At 33.9% G+C, this 15,497-nt stretch overlaps 1 protein-coding gene across 1 annotated transcript in view; it reads left to right on the forward strand.

Annotated features, from left to right (window-relative positions):
* Nucleotides 1–15,497, forward strand: part of LOC150080682 (dihydrolipoyl dehydrogenase, mitochondrial) — a 222,593-nt gene that overhangs the window by 174,973 nt on the left and 32,123 nt on the right. Inside the window, exons 11-12 of the mRNA XM_090381792.1 lie at nucleotides 3,575–3,702; nucleotides 13,008–13,145. Coding sequence (XP_090237918.1) covers nucleotides 3,575–3,702; nucleotides 13,008–13,145 — 266 coding nt within the window. The remainder of the gene's footprint in view (nucleotides 1–3,574; nucleotides 3,703–13,007; nucleotides 13,146–15,497) is intronic.

Below are 15,497 nucleotides of genomic sequence, written 5' to 3' on the forward strand. Positions count from 1 at the left end.
ACAGACAATCTATTATTTTTAACCATTTTCTGAATGCTATAAGTATTCTACATCGGGGTTATTGTTAACCAATGAAATCCAAACACTAACTGATAGATTTTCAAATAGAGGCTATCCTCTTTTTATCATTGACCAGATTAAAATACAAGCTAAAAATAAGCTACAAGTGAAAACTTTAGTCAATAGCAATAATTCCAAGAAATATTTCCGTTCCATACATCGAACAATGACACAAACAACTTAATAGACTTTTCAGGGATGCGTAATTTTAAATTGTGTCTAGACCCATTCGAAAATTACATACTGAACTGATCAATACTGTTGTCATTTTCGACACAGATAAACGACATAGTATACAACATTTCATGTAGGGAATGTGATTCATTGTATCAAGGGCCGACAAGGTGTCGATGAATATGAGAATGAAATAACATTTAGCTTTCCATGCTGTCAATGAAAATCACACCCTTTTATTTGACAAGTCCAAAATATTTAGAATACAGAGGAACTACACTAAATTAATTGCAGAAACTCTGGAAATCAAATTACACAAGAATTTCATTAATGTACATTGCCCATTTCTTAATTCGGATTTGTGGTCATATGCATGCCTGTGCCAAGATATTAAATAAACTCGAATGTTTTAGAATTTCCCACTAACTTCATGATTCTTCTATCCTGTTATCAAGACAGACCTTTGAATAGCCTTGGTCTGCTTTCAGCAGTGTCATGGTGAAGTTATTCTACAAAAAAGCATTGAAGTAAATTCCTCTTTATTTCTATATATTAATATAAATGTAGAACTCATTGAGCATCATAGCTCTGTAGTTTATTATGTATTTATGAAATGAATAAAGCTTTTGGTTTATTTAAATTTTTTCACAGATAAATTGTTCCTTAATTTGACTATTCACGATGCATGCACTAGTTAAGGTAAAAGTTGAGTGGTAAACATAATTAAATGTTTGGATATGCACAGCAAGAATATACCCCAGCTCCTTAATATATAATATGGGCCATTTTTTGATGATGCCTCCTGCATATACACTACTCTGACTTCCTGCGGTTGCTAATTTGCAGAGTAGAGTCAGTGAGATTATACATTAGCTGATCTGGATGCCACCTGCAGAGTAATTACCAGTGGGTTCAGTTCAGTAGACTGTCTAGCAGCTGAAAACCATTTTAGAGCTGTGCCACCAAAATATAAGGAATATTGGATTTCACTTTGATGTTCATCATAACCTCAAATAACATCATTTTTACTGTATGACTGAAGAGGTGGATGTTACCTGAGGTTTGCTTTAGAGACTGAACGTGGGATGTGCCTTTACAAGCCCACAGAAGCAAACTGGTGGTATTGCACTATGATGAGACTCATCTAATATAGTGAAGTTGTGGTGTCCACACCACACAGTGAGGCAGCATTCCTCTGTGTAGTGTGGATACCACAGCTTCAAACCCTGCTTATGTTTACTCACACTTTTGTGGTTACCTTTGCTATACTAAGTACATTGTTTCAGACCTTGCATATGAGGTATACACAGGCTTACATAGTCCCACCATCTTGAAGGTACAAGTAGAGTATATGGTTGTTCAAAATGACTGGTCCTTGCTGAAATTTGATCCACTTGATTCATAGGTGGGACTTATCAGTTCCATCAGTGTTTTTTAGACTTCCAATCTAGCATCATCAGTTAATTTTTATATGAAGTTTATAATACCATCATTAGTATTATTAATGAAAATCAGAAACAGCAAGGGGGATCTATCAAAGAAATCTAGGGAAACCACTCATAACACTTGTGCATTCAGAGCATTGCTCATTCATGGCCATTATTTAAATAAACAAATTTTGTGTTTATACTCCGGGACAACCAAACAGTCAGAGGAGTTCACAAGATAGACTGAATACAAGAAACAGCACCATATTCAGCAGTCACGGGCTTTAACCCCGGCCACTCAAGGCACGTGTACTTATGCACCTGTGTGCCTGACCACTATGCTACCGTGTCCCTTATAAATTTTCCATTTATACAACGGGCCGACCACACGGTCAGAGGAGTTCACAAGGTAGAGAGAATACAAGAAACAGTCTTGTTTCTTGTATTCTCTCTACCTTTGAAATATTCAGCAGTCATGGGCTTGAACCCGGGTCACTCAAGGCACATGTACTTATGCACCCGTGTGCCTGACCACTCGACTATGGCGACCTACTTTTTTGTCATATTCCACTTCACTGTCTCTTTACTGCTGCAGCAACTCACCCCATACCCTAATTTCTGCATTTACTCAATCTCTGATTCCTTTCACTTAAGCTGATATATTGCACAAGGTGGCATTTGTCCATATGTCAGCTCTGATATTCCTTGTCATATATTTACTAATTGAGAATCTCCTCTTTTTTGATCTCTTCTGGCTTAAAATCATTTTACCCCATTCTACTTTAAATCAAAGGTATTAAATTAACATATAAGTATTGTCCAGTTATTTATATTATTTATATTCTTATTTAGCTTAATTAATATTAAGTAAGCTAAATAAGAATTCGACACATACACTATGCTCTCCACAACGTAACTGCACTAATTTTCACTAGACAAGCCTAGTGTCTGCGCAGCAGCAAGAGTAGTCATGTGGTTCATTGGATTTTAATAAGCTTATGTAGGGGGGGCACATAATAATAATAATAACATTTAGATTTTGACTAATCTATTTTTTTATATATATATATATTTAAAATTCATCGTGAGGAAGGTTAATTAATGACCCATCTCTTCACTCTTTGAACTGGTAATGTTTAGTTTCTGCTACATGCCTTTACTATTAGTACTTCCATGGGCACCATTCTTCCAAATTAGCATCTGTAATTTCCTCCACTCTCTTCCAAACTAGACTGAATGTGTGCCGCAACTAAGCTGCATCTATTTGCTGTTTAATTGCAAATTCACAGAACCAACTTTTCCTCTTCCTCATTTATCCTTCTACTTCTATTCTCCTTCCTTCATATATATTTCCTGAAAATTACAATCTATAGAAATGCATCTAATCTCAATAAACACGTCTGTCTTTTCAATTATCATTTCTACACTTTGCAAACTGAGAAATGTTTAGCAATCCCACCACAATCAGAATAGATAAAATGATATTTTGCTTCAAGATCATATTTTATAATAAGGGTATTTTAAAATTTGGTAAAAAAAAAAAAAAAAATAACTGTATTCTTAAAAGAAGTTATTGTCAAGCCTTTGTTGTTTGCTATTTGATACAGTTTATTACTCTCCTAATGACAGATTACTACCTTTTTACAGTTGAAAAATTTTAACCTAACTATTATTATTATTTTCTATTTATTGTATTACTCACTTTAGCAATATGTATTCTGCCCTTATAAATGTCTGTTATTATATAAATTGCCTGATTATTATAGATAAAAGAAGCATGTTCCTTTGCTCTAAACATCTGTTTTATTCTGGGTAGCTAATTAACCTATAGCTAGTCTAGCTATATAAACAATTTAACATAAGTGGTTTTTATAGTTTTTCATTTAAGACTTTATTGTTTTATTAATTTGCAGGTATTGTTTGTGTAGAGGGCATAGCAGGTGGTCCTGTACACATTGACTATAACTGTGTACCCTCTGTTATATATACACATCCTGAAGTAGCATGGGTTGGGAAAACTGAAGAGGCATTGAAATCACAAGTAAGTAGATTTCAATTATAATCTTAGGCTGGTTAATAGTATTAGTAGTGGCAAATGATCCAAAAAAAAAAAACATGTCCAAACCCCCCTTCCAATAATTTGTCTAGTTTCTCTTTAAATTTATTCAAACTACTTGCTTCAACAGCACCAGATTGAAGTTTGTTCCAACAATCAACTACCTGATGACTGCTGAAAGCAAATTTCTGCACATTTGTCCTGAAACCATCCCTCCTCAATTTAAATTTATGCCGCCTCATGTGTTGTCAAAGCAAGAGGAAGGATGCTATTAATAATCATGGAACAATGAACAGAAACTGTACAATAAGCACTCATACTTCCAGACTTTTTTTTTTTTTTTTTTTCAGTTTTTTGCTGAATGTGTTTGAAAATTGTCTGCCTTTACTGGTTGTACAAGAAGCTTAATTTTCTTTTAGACTTTAGTCAAGCTTGTGGTACATGTTTTTCAAACATGTCAGAAACTGTGGTACATGCTTTTTGAATGTATTTTATTTTGCAAATATGGACATACCAAATATATCAGTAGGCACTTAATGCTGTCATTAGTGACTGCTCATCTTTAGTGCAGAAGACAGCATATGCAGATCTACAATATGGTTTGGATTTTGTTTTAATATTGGGCAATGATGTTGTCTTATACACAAACCTTAGGCAAATGGTCTGTAAATGTTCCCTTATTGGGAAACATGTGAAAGTTTTTTCAAATTATGATGCTCAAAACAATTTGACAATTTTTTGTTTAAAAAATAAATGTTTGTTACCTTCATACATTTAAGTTCAAAATTCCCTATAAAAAAATTTGATAAATCCAGCAAGATAATTCATTATAGAGAAATTTTGTTATACAGAGAATATATTTTTTATTGGAAATTGTCACCTAATTAGAAAATAAAAACAAAAATAAATGTACATTTATTTTTAATATATTTTATTTCAAAAACATACTTATTTAAATTATATGTTTATGCAACTTCCGTGGGTAAGTATTAAAAATTTAAAAAATTGGTATGTCTGTTCTCAAAGAAAACCTCACATTTATTCAGAGCAATAAAAACATGTTAGCTTTTCTATGGTTTGTTCTGATGCGTCTTCAACATCATCATTGATTTCTTCATGGTCACATCTAACACTGTTCAGTAGTACTTCATCTTCATTTGGATGTTCTGTTGTAGCCAAATCTTCATCTGCATTAACATAACCATCCAGTGTTATGTGATTTTTGATGTTTCCATGAAGAATCTTGATTTTATCATTTATACTTAAACACTTTCTCTTCAACATTGTTTCTGAGACAGTAAAAATTACTCAGCTGCAACAGCCTGTAGCTCACCATCAATATATTCACTGTCTAGCCACCACAAACTTTGCTGCACTAGCTATATGGTGAATTGTTAGTACTGCCTACTCAGTGACATTCATTTGTTAATTCAACAGTATCACATGAGATTTTGGACATTATTCTGATAATGTCCAAAAGTTCTTCAGTTGTGAAAACATTTCATATTGTTCGACTTCTGTAGTCAATGCAAATTCCATTTTCGAAAAGCAATTTTAAATAGTGTATTCACTCACATCTTTTGTCCAAACTTTTGCCAGTTAAAGATGCAATCTCTAAGGTTTATTGCAACTTCCAAGTTTCTGTAAATGTTCCCTGATTGGGAAACATGTGAAAGTTTTTTCAAATTACGATGCTCAAAACAATAATTTGACAATTTTTTGTTTATAAATGGTATAATGACTGTAGGAGGTACTGCTGTCTAAAGAGAAGATTAATGTTTGTTAATCTTCTCTTTTAATAGTAAAAATTTTAAATTTTAAATTAAAAAAACAACTTCACACTTATGTTTTGCAAAAATACTGGCAGGATGTGCCAGACAGTTTTCAATAATTGACACAATTTTTCTTTAGTCATACGAATGTCTAGTTTTAATATCCATTCTTCAAAAATATCACTTGTCATCCATGCTTTTTTATTAAAGGAATAGTCAACTTCCAATGATTTTGCACCTCTAAAACACCTTGGGTTTTTTGATTTTCCAATGACTAAAAAGTCTTCATTTTTCACTTCCTGTCATATTGGCCCTAACTGGCATAGTGATTCTTTCTTTCTTTGCTTTCCTGCAAAAACATTTATCATTCTTAAAAGCAAGTGTTCTATTAGGTAAACATTTAAAGAATAAACCCGTTTTGTCAGCATTAAAAATGTCCTTAGGTTCATATTCTTCCAAAATCTTCTTTAAGGTGTTGTTCCTCCAACTGTTTCAATCTTCTTCACTTAATCAGCACTTTCTTCACAAATAACCATTTCCACAGTTCCGTGGAAATGGTTATTTGTGAAGTATGTCTGTGAAGTATAAATTCTGTATGCCCAAGAGATTGCACAAATTTCAGAACTTGTTGCTTAATTATTGGACCTGATATTGGCATATTCTTTTCATGTATCATTTGCACACACTTTAGAACAGCTTTATTGACATCTTCATTTGCACACAACTTAATTTGCTTCTTGTCTGGTCCTCCTTTTTCAATTGCATTTAAAATTGATTCTCGATTTTTTAAAATCGCAGTTACTGCTTGCAGGTATGCTGTATTTCTCAGCAATATCTTTTTTCTTAAAACCCTGGTCAATTTTGTGAAGAATCTTGATTTTATCATTTATACTTAAACACTTTCTCTTCAACATTGTTTCCTCTTCACAAATAACCATTTGTGAAATGGTTATTTGTGAAGTGAACTCAGCTGTAACAGTCTGTAGCTCATTGCCAGTACATTCACCATGTAGCCACCACAAACTTCACTGCACTAGTTTGTGGTGAATTGTTAGTACTACCAACTCAGTGACATTTGCTTGTTAATTCAGTAGTATCACAACCTTTCCTGTCAGTCACTTTGAAGAAATATGCAACTTTGTGAATTCCTTTTATTCTGCTTTAATATATACATGAAAGAAAATTATTGTTAATGTATGCTGTGTGTTATTACCTTTCAGGGGAAAAAAAACAGTGTATATGGATAGCCTATGTGATCTTTATAAAAAAAAAAAAGAAATAATACAGTAATTCAATGGTTTCTGTTGGTCTGATGACATTGTTCTTAAAGCCTAAAAGAGCAAAATATAAAATTTCATGAAAATCCATCTACTCAGAGACAAGTTAAACGAGAGTGGATGTATAAAACCATCATATAATAATTGACAGGAAGGCCACATGACACAATTGAAGTGAGAAGCTAATGTTGCTCAGTATGCGGTACTAAAAACTGATTACCAAAGCAGAATTCTATGTATTGCCACTGCAGTGAATTTCTTTTTCCCCTTATTACTTAGCCAACATCAATTTTCAGATCTGCACTATTTATTGCAAAATTTATGACCACATTTAAGAAAACCCATTTGGTTTGTTTCCTATAACAAACCTTTAAAATGAAATAACGACCTCCTACAGGTGTCAATCGCCACAAATATTCACTAAAAGGATGGGTAATTCCAGATGCTAATGGACAATTCTGGAGGGAAGGAGACTTATATGTGAGCAACTATTTAGCAGTAAATAGTTTAAAATATTTAAAAATGCTTTTGCTAATTTTTTTAAAAATTCGTTATAGAGAGACTAGCACTTTGCTATATGGGATTAATTTTACATGTAATTTCATTTCAAGGTGCAAAACATTGTACCTTGAAACAAAAAAATTTGTAATATAGAGAAATTTGTTAGATAGAAGTTCGTAATAGAGAAGTTCCACTGTATAATCTAATTAATGCAATAGAATATTGGTTGGAAGTTGTCACCGGAAACAATTGTATTGTCTAAGTTTAGATTTAGATCTGTTAAACCAGAATGTAAATGTGTTTCCATCTTATGTTGGTAAAACGAAAGAGAAAAAGAACAGAATAGAATTCAAATCATCTATGCTCAATAAAGTAGTGTATTTTGGTTTTAAATTGTAGAAAAATGGGCCTTTGATATAAACAGACTTTTAGTGCAGATTTCTTAAAGAAAAGTAAAGAAGGTTATTGTTACTAAATTCCATATCAGGACAGTAGGTGAGGAAACATGTCTTGTAATTTACATAAGCTATGTAAATTTAAATTTCACATAGTTTGAGGCTTTCTGCCATAAAATTTCATTAGTCTAAGAAAAGGAACACCTCTTGACATCTCTTATTGTGTAAATAAGTCACAACAGGATCTTTAGCTCTTATACTTTCGGGTACCTATCCGTCCACCAATGAGAAGCCAAATAATTATTCCAAGTAGACTTTGAGAGTACTTTGATTAAACTTCAAAGAATAAATACTGTTTATTCAAAGTTATTCTACTTTGAATAAATTATAGTAGACTTCTCTAATAGGAAAGTGTTACTTATACAAAGTATAAGTGAAAGACAACTCATGAAGTATTTCGCAACATGAGAGTTTATAATAGTAATGCCTAATGTACAAAACTTGTGGTTTATCTTGAAATTCAACTATGTAGTAACAATGCAATTCCACTAAACAATGTAATGTTTTGGTCGCACTTCTCTGAAGTACCATGACAGCTTCTAAATTTTGGAAAGCTTCACTTAAACAGTTTTTAAGTGTTTTTCGAGGAGAGAAATGTCTGTAAACAGTTCAGAAATCTTCAGCACCAGCTTTCTGCTCTTCCAACTACAGGTTTTCAATTCACTGACATCCTTAGATGTTATTTCCAACTTAATATCCTTACCTGTCTTGACAACAGCTATAGTCACCTCTCCAGGTGTCGCTGGGAAACCTTGGGAATCAAGCACAAAGTTGAGACAAGTTATACCACTGACCGTTGAAGTTTTATTCCTTGAACCTCATTTCACGCTTCACTGATGTTCTTGATTGTGGAAAAAATGTTGACACCCTCCAAAAGTTTGGATTTCCTTCATTCTCAGTTTTTCTGATGGCTATGAAAACATTCACCTGAAACAATAGGCTTTAAATGATGCAGTTATTCCCTTCCATGTGCTAAAACATTGCAGTAGTGTTGAGGCAGGGAGTACCATTTTAATGTTGCAATGGAATCATCCAGAAATATGGCATGCCCTAGCTGGTTGTCCAGAATCAGCCATGCTTTAAATACCAGATTTTTTTTTTTTATCAAGCAATGTCTTTCCCATACTGGTCACAAAATTGCCACAACCACTTTTCAGTCCCTTTCCCTTCAATCCATGCCTTTGAATTAAACTTCCATGTTGCTGGAAGGGTAGTCTTTACAATCCCCTTGAGCTCTCTGGCAGTCTGAAAATGTCAATCTAGCATGGGTTTTAATTTAATATCACCAAGTAGCATTAGCATCTAATGGTAAATTTAATCTGGCCTTAGTGATTCTTATGCTAGGCATGATCTTTTCTTTCCTGGATAGGTAGGTCTTTGGAGACTTTTTTTTTTTTTTTTTTTCAATACAGCCCTGTTTTGTTTAGCAAAATGAGCTTAATCAGTGCCCTCAATCCATCACTCATCTGCCAGTCTACATCTAGTTCTAAATCAATAGCACACCAATTACGGTGCCATCTGAGATCCTTCCAGTTCATCAAGTTATTAGAAAAATCACATAAGTCAGATGTTGGAATAAGACACTCACACAAAGCCAACATGGGCACAGACTATCACCAATCAAGGTGGAGTGGCGCTTGATTTCCATGAAGGAAAGATAGCATCCAATGTTCCTTTTTATAAGAAAACTTGATTTTCACAAGCAGGCCACTCAATAAAAGCAGATAGTCATCTTCCTTCTTGAAAACAAAAGTGTGTAATATCACACAGTGGAATTGCCAGTGGTTATGTAGCAATACTGATATCCGTAATCTGATCTTCAGATGTGTTCCTTCAACCATTTATTTCCAAGAGACCAATATGACTCCTCGGGTAACTCCAAAAGTCAAGAGCTACACATTATATCAAAGAAGCAGAAATGCTTTCTCTTCCTCCAGACACGGAAATATAGAAATTCTAGTACACACAAGAATTCATCTAGACTGATTCCTCTTTAGCCTTCTTGTAAACAGTTGCTATTAAAACATGTTTGAAACTGCTCTTAAAGTTATTTCCACATCTCTTTCTCCAAATCATACCAAGAATTCAAAGGATTCATAATTCAGTGAATTATGAATCCATTGAATCCAACTTCATTTTTTTTTTTTTTTTTTTTTTTTTTTTCAGGTGACTTGAGTGAATAGCACCCATTTTGGGGATTTTCACATATTGACTGAAGAGGGCAGATCATTGAATCACTACTTAATCAAGAAAATCTTACCCTGCTTAACACTGGAAGATATTTGCATGCATTTCTCAAATTCCTGCTGTCAATGTTTCCACATGCTTCCTTTCCTTGATAGTGCTAAGTGACCTGTGTGGTAGTGATTATTTCCATCATCTTCAAATTACAAACAGTATCACTGTATGAAGAAAATGCATGTATGTGCATTTCAGAACATTCAGTTTATATAAACAAATTCTAGCAGCATTTGCTTGATTATGTAACTGCAGCAAATATGAAAGCAGTATGAATGGCAGATACTGAATGGAAAATACCTATTGAAAACAACCTTCAATGGGAATAGGCAAACAACTCTACAGACAAATAGAATGGGCCAATAAATCAAAATGTCTTATAATGGAGGATTTTAACTTTCTAGATATTGACAAATTTGTGAGAAGTAATTTTGTAGACATTACTAGGTTTTTTTATGTCAACTTACAGATATTATACAAAGCTTAGGATGTCAGATTTTATTAAAGTCTGCATTATTTTCGTTCTCCGTGTTTTTGAACTTATTCCTTTTCGACACGAGAGACTTCTTCAGTGGCTTAAAAGCTTTTACTAATGAGATTAGTGGCAGAGAAGTAAAATGCATGGAATGCATGTAAATTATCAGTTGATACAGTAGCCTGTGGTAGGTATAAACTAGATTGCAATCAAGTCACAAAGGAGGTTAGGCAAGCTAAGGCAGATTATGAGAAGTCTTTGGCAAAGAATGCAAAAAAAAAAAAAAAAAACAGCATGTGTATTCTGTATGCACGGAAGTTGTTTTATGTTATGTGAAAACATCCTTGCCTTGGATGGGGTTAAAGGGGTTTAGTATGAAAAGAATCAGAACATGTTTACATTTTAAAGCTTTTTTTTTTTTTTTTTTTTTTTTGACAGTTTCATGAATTTGAGGTTGCAATACATGTTCAATAGGTAATTTACTTACAATGGATTTGTAATAGCTAAAATATGCTATGTGCACTTGAGATTGTAAAGTGTGTAAATGTCTCTGAAACACAGCATCAATTATAGTTCCATGATTAGTAGTTGATACAGATCTAGAAATATTTAATATTAGTCCAGATTTGCAAAAAATTTCTTCAGTGTAGAAGGTTGATGTTGATCAAAATCCTGAGAAGCAGATTTTATTAAACTCTGCATTTTTTTTTTTTTTTTTTTCTTTCATTCTCTATGTTTTTGAACTCGTTTTTTTTGTCAACATGGGAAGCTTTGAAGCTTGAAGTGATTGTTTTATTGTTGCATTCTTGAATCAAAACTGTTTAAATTTTTAAACAGTTTTATCGATATTTACTTATATTACTTAGAAAGTTGACATTGATCAAAATCTTGAGAAGCAGATTTTATTAAAGGCTGCATTATTTTCGTTCTCCATGTTTTTTAACTTGTTCCTTTTCGACATGAGAGGCTTCTTCAGTGGCTTCAAAGCTTTTATTCTTGTGTAATATTACTACCTCTGCTTTCTCTGCCAAATCAACATTAGTGACTGAGTTAGCATAATTTAGGAAGTGACGTCATTTAAAATCTAACAGCCACCTAATAGGAAGTAATGTCAATTGCATCATTTCTGAAAAAATTTCTTTACCAATCAGTTGCGTCATTTCCGTTACTGTAAGGAAATTTCGTTACCAATCAATTTTACTCTAGTGCTGCCATAGATATTTTCACATCTAAAAGCAAAGTCTTTCTTGTTTATGTAAACACTAGAATGAAGGAGATGAATCACATTGGTCCACTAGGTATGATTTATGTAACCATTGGTGATCCTGCTCAGGCTGTTGACATGAATATTTTTGAATGTATATATTCACACGGGAGATTTTTCAGGGATGAGGATGCCACAAGTGTATAAAATTCTAACAGAGAGCTAAATGATTTTGCAATACTAAGAGGAATGTGGAAGAGAAAATTTTGAAGCTAAATCTAAAAAATGTACCTAGGATGGATGGGACCTATCCATTTAAAAATGATCCAGGGCCAATTGTATTGATTTGAATTGTACTGGACACCCTGTTGCTAATCTTACCAGATGCATTGTCTGTCTTTGTACACCCTTCCAAGAAACCCTATGGCTTTTTTATGTGCAGCTTTCATACTTGGGCAGTGTATTCCAAGTGTGGTGTTTCTATTGCCTTGTGCAGTGGGATTATAATCTCCCTATCCCTACAAGCAAATACCATCAGCCAACATATGACTCCTGCCCTTGCCAACTATCTACACTGCTTGGAGAACTTCATGTCTGCCCATATTATTAACCCTTTATTCATCAACTTTTTTTTTAATTCAACCTCACCAAGCATTTAAGTTTGAAGTTATTCTCCAAGTGTAGGCCTTGCATTTTGTTGCATTAAAAGATGTACTCCATGACAGCATGATGGTCTGCTACTTGTCACTCATTTGAAAATATCTGGGTTCAAGTCCTATTGATTATTGAAGGAAGTTATAAAGGGTTCTTCAGTCAGCGATATATTTAGCAGCTCTCAAACAGAGGGAGCAGATATTTCTCCTGGTCTGCTATTCGAGATTTTTAAACCTGCACAACATACATATTGGCATTTGAACATGCACTTGTACATGTTCATGTTCAATGGAATAATGTAGTCAAAGTCACTGATGTTGCTAAACACCAATAATAACAACGACAACATTAAAGCATAGCTGCCACTTCTCTGACTGTCCCTGAAGTCTAACTAAGTCATTCTGAAGATGTGCTTATTGGCGCTAATCAGTGCTGCCTAGCACTGATCATTAACTACTTTCCATACCTGACATCATCTGTAAATTTTGACAGCATGCCCTCTATCAATTTGTTGAAATTATTTAACAATGTCAGAAAGAACAGTGGTCCCACTACTGAACCTTTGTGAGCTAGGAGTACAGATCCATAGATGACAAATCAACTATTTCAGTAAACTGCTTTAGATATTTTCCTTTGAGTTAGTGAAGTATTGTTTAATTTTCTTTTAGAATAAATTATCTGAAATTCTGTATTCTTTACTTTTTATTTAAACAGGGAGTTGAATACAAAATCGGAAAATTTCCCCTAGCAGCAAATAGTCGTGCAAAAACAAATGCTGATACTGATGGTCTAATTAAAATCATTGGTGACAAAGTTACTGATAGGATTTTGGGAGCCCATATAATTGGTTCTGTAAGTTAATTCAAGTTCAATAATGATTTTATTTTTTTTTAGAGGATCTCATAATTTTTAATGTCATAAATTTGATCTTTTATGTGATTTTAATCATTGTAACCACATCTTAAACTAGCCCATAACCATAAGTGTGTTGTATAATTTGATCTCCTTTTCCCCAATATGTCAGATTATTTTTTGTTTATTTTTTGCTTTTGATTTTATATTTATATGATGAATGTCGGGAGAGTAGTAGTAGTAGTGGCATGTGATGCAAGAAAGGAAGTGTATGAGCTTATGCAGCATTAGTCAAAAAAAAAAAAAAAATCACACCATTCCCTCCAAATGCCTGTCCAGTTTCTCCTTAAATTTATTTAACCTATCAACTTCCACGACAGATGGAAGTTTGTTCCAGCAATTAACCACCCGCTGGCTAAAGGCAAACCACACATCTATTCTACATCTGTTTTTTCTTAATTTGAATTTATGCCCCCTTAGTTTTGTAATCTGAACAAGTGGAAGGATCCCATCAGAATTCAACATGCTCAATCCATTCAAGGCCTTCTACACCTCAATCAGATCACGGCACAGGTGCCTAGTCTCCAGCCACTGCAATTTGCAGAACTTAAGCCTTTCTTGGTAAGAGGATCCCTTCATTCCCCTCACCATCTTGTTGCCCTTCTCTGTACATGCTCAAGCAAATCTACATCCTTCCTAAAATGAGACCTCCAGACCTGTACACAACTCAAGGCATGGCCTGACCATCACCTCCTTTTCCCTGCTAGCAAAATTCCTATATATCATTGAAAAAATCCCATGACCTGCCCTGGCAGCCTGTCTGCATTGCTCAGAAAACTTCATATCTGACTGCACAATTACTCCCAGGTCTTTTTCATTTTCTACCACCTTAAGTGTAGTACCACACAGTTGGTACGTTTTTCTGGGGTTACTTCTACCCATATGCAGTACTTTGCATTTGTCAAGGTTAAACTTCAGTTGCCACTTCTTAGCCCATCTGCCCAAATTTTCTAGATCCTGTTGCAGTACCACACTGCCATTACTGTCATTAATAACACTGCCAACCTTTGTATCATCTGCAAACTTCGACACTAAGCCTGATATATCTTCATCAATATCATTGATAAATATACAAAACAACAGTGGACCCAACACCAAACCCTGTGGGACTCCACTAATAACATTAGTCCACGAAGAGCAGCACCCATTGATTACCACCCTCTGTCTTCTCCCACTCAACCATCCTTTTATCCATTGTAGCAACTTACTCTTAATACCATTCTGCTCCAATTTGTACAATAGTCTTCCATGCGCAACAATGTCAAAAGCTTTCCTGAAATCCAAATATATGATATCAAAATTATTTTTTGCATCCAGTTCCTTTGTAACCACATCATAATATCCTATCAGATTTGTCAGACAAGACTTTCCCTTAACAAAAGCATGCTGTGTCTGAATTATTGCTGCAGTCTTGTCTAGATGATCCTGCAATGCATCTTTAACCAGTGACTCCATTATTTTTCCTGGAACAGAAGTTCCGGGTAAAAATACACATGCCTGCTATATCCATACATATACAGGAATACTTGCAAAGCACTGTGTCTAGCTGATCTTTGTTAAACAAATAGTAGTATAGTACTGAGGATGAGTGAGAGATGGAAGAAACTTATTAACATTGAACTTGAATATCTGTAGGTTGTAATTTACAGGACATGGAAGAGGGTTGTTCAAAAAAATGGATGAAAAGAAGAGTAATAAAAAAGAATTCAATGTATTTGGAATTGAGTAAAATAATGAGCAGTAGCTACTTGATATATGTTCAACAAGTTTAGAAGAAATGGTTGAATTGTAGATGCCATTTGGAATAAAAGATGTGCATGGAAATATCTGTAGAAAATATGTGCCACAGAAAGGAATGTTTTAGTGTGTGTGCGCGAGAGAATGTCTAGATTCATCTCATTACTCACTTTTGAAAGAAAAGGTAAGAATAAAACCACCCCTGCAGTAATAAAAAAAATTTTTTTATTACTGCAGGGGTGGTTTTACAAAAAAATTTGTAATAAAAAAATTTTTTTTATTACAAGTACAGGCTGGCCTCGATTAATTCATCCCGTGAGTGCATCGCGCAAAACAGAAACACGTTAATCAATAGGAAAAATTATAATTGGTCCTTGACCTTCTGGAATGTCCATAAAGAATTTTAAAAATACCTTTTAAATAACTTTTTAACTGTATACAATGTAAAAGATAATAAAAATAATTATGGAATAATTAAATGTTTATTGCATAAAACGGCAGTTCCCAAACTGTGCGCCACAGAATATTTTAAATTTTCAAGGGAAACACATCGAT

The sequence above is a fragment of the Mastigoproctus giganteus genome, chromosome 9, assembly GCF_048544385.1.
Source record: "Mastigoproctus giganteus isolate SK-2022 chromosome 9, ASM4854438v1, whole genome shotgun sequence".
NCBI lineage: Eukaryota > Metazoa > Arthropoda > Arachnida > Uropygi > Thelyphonidae > Mastigoproctus > Mastigoproctus giganteus.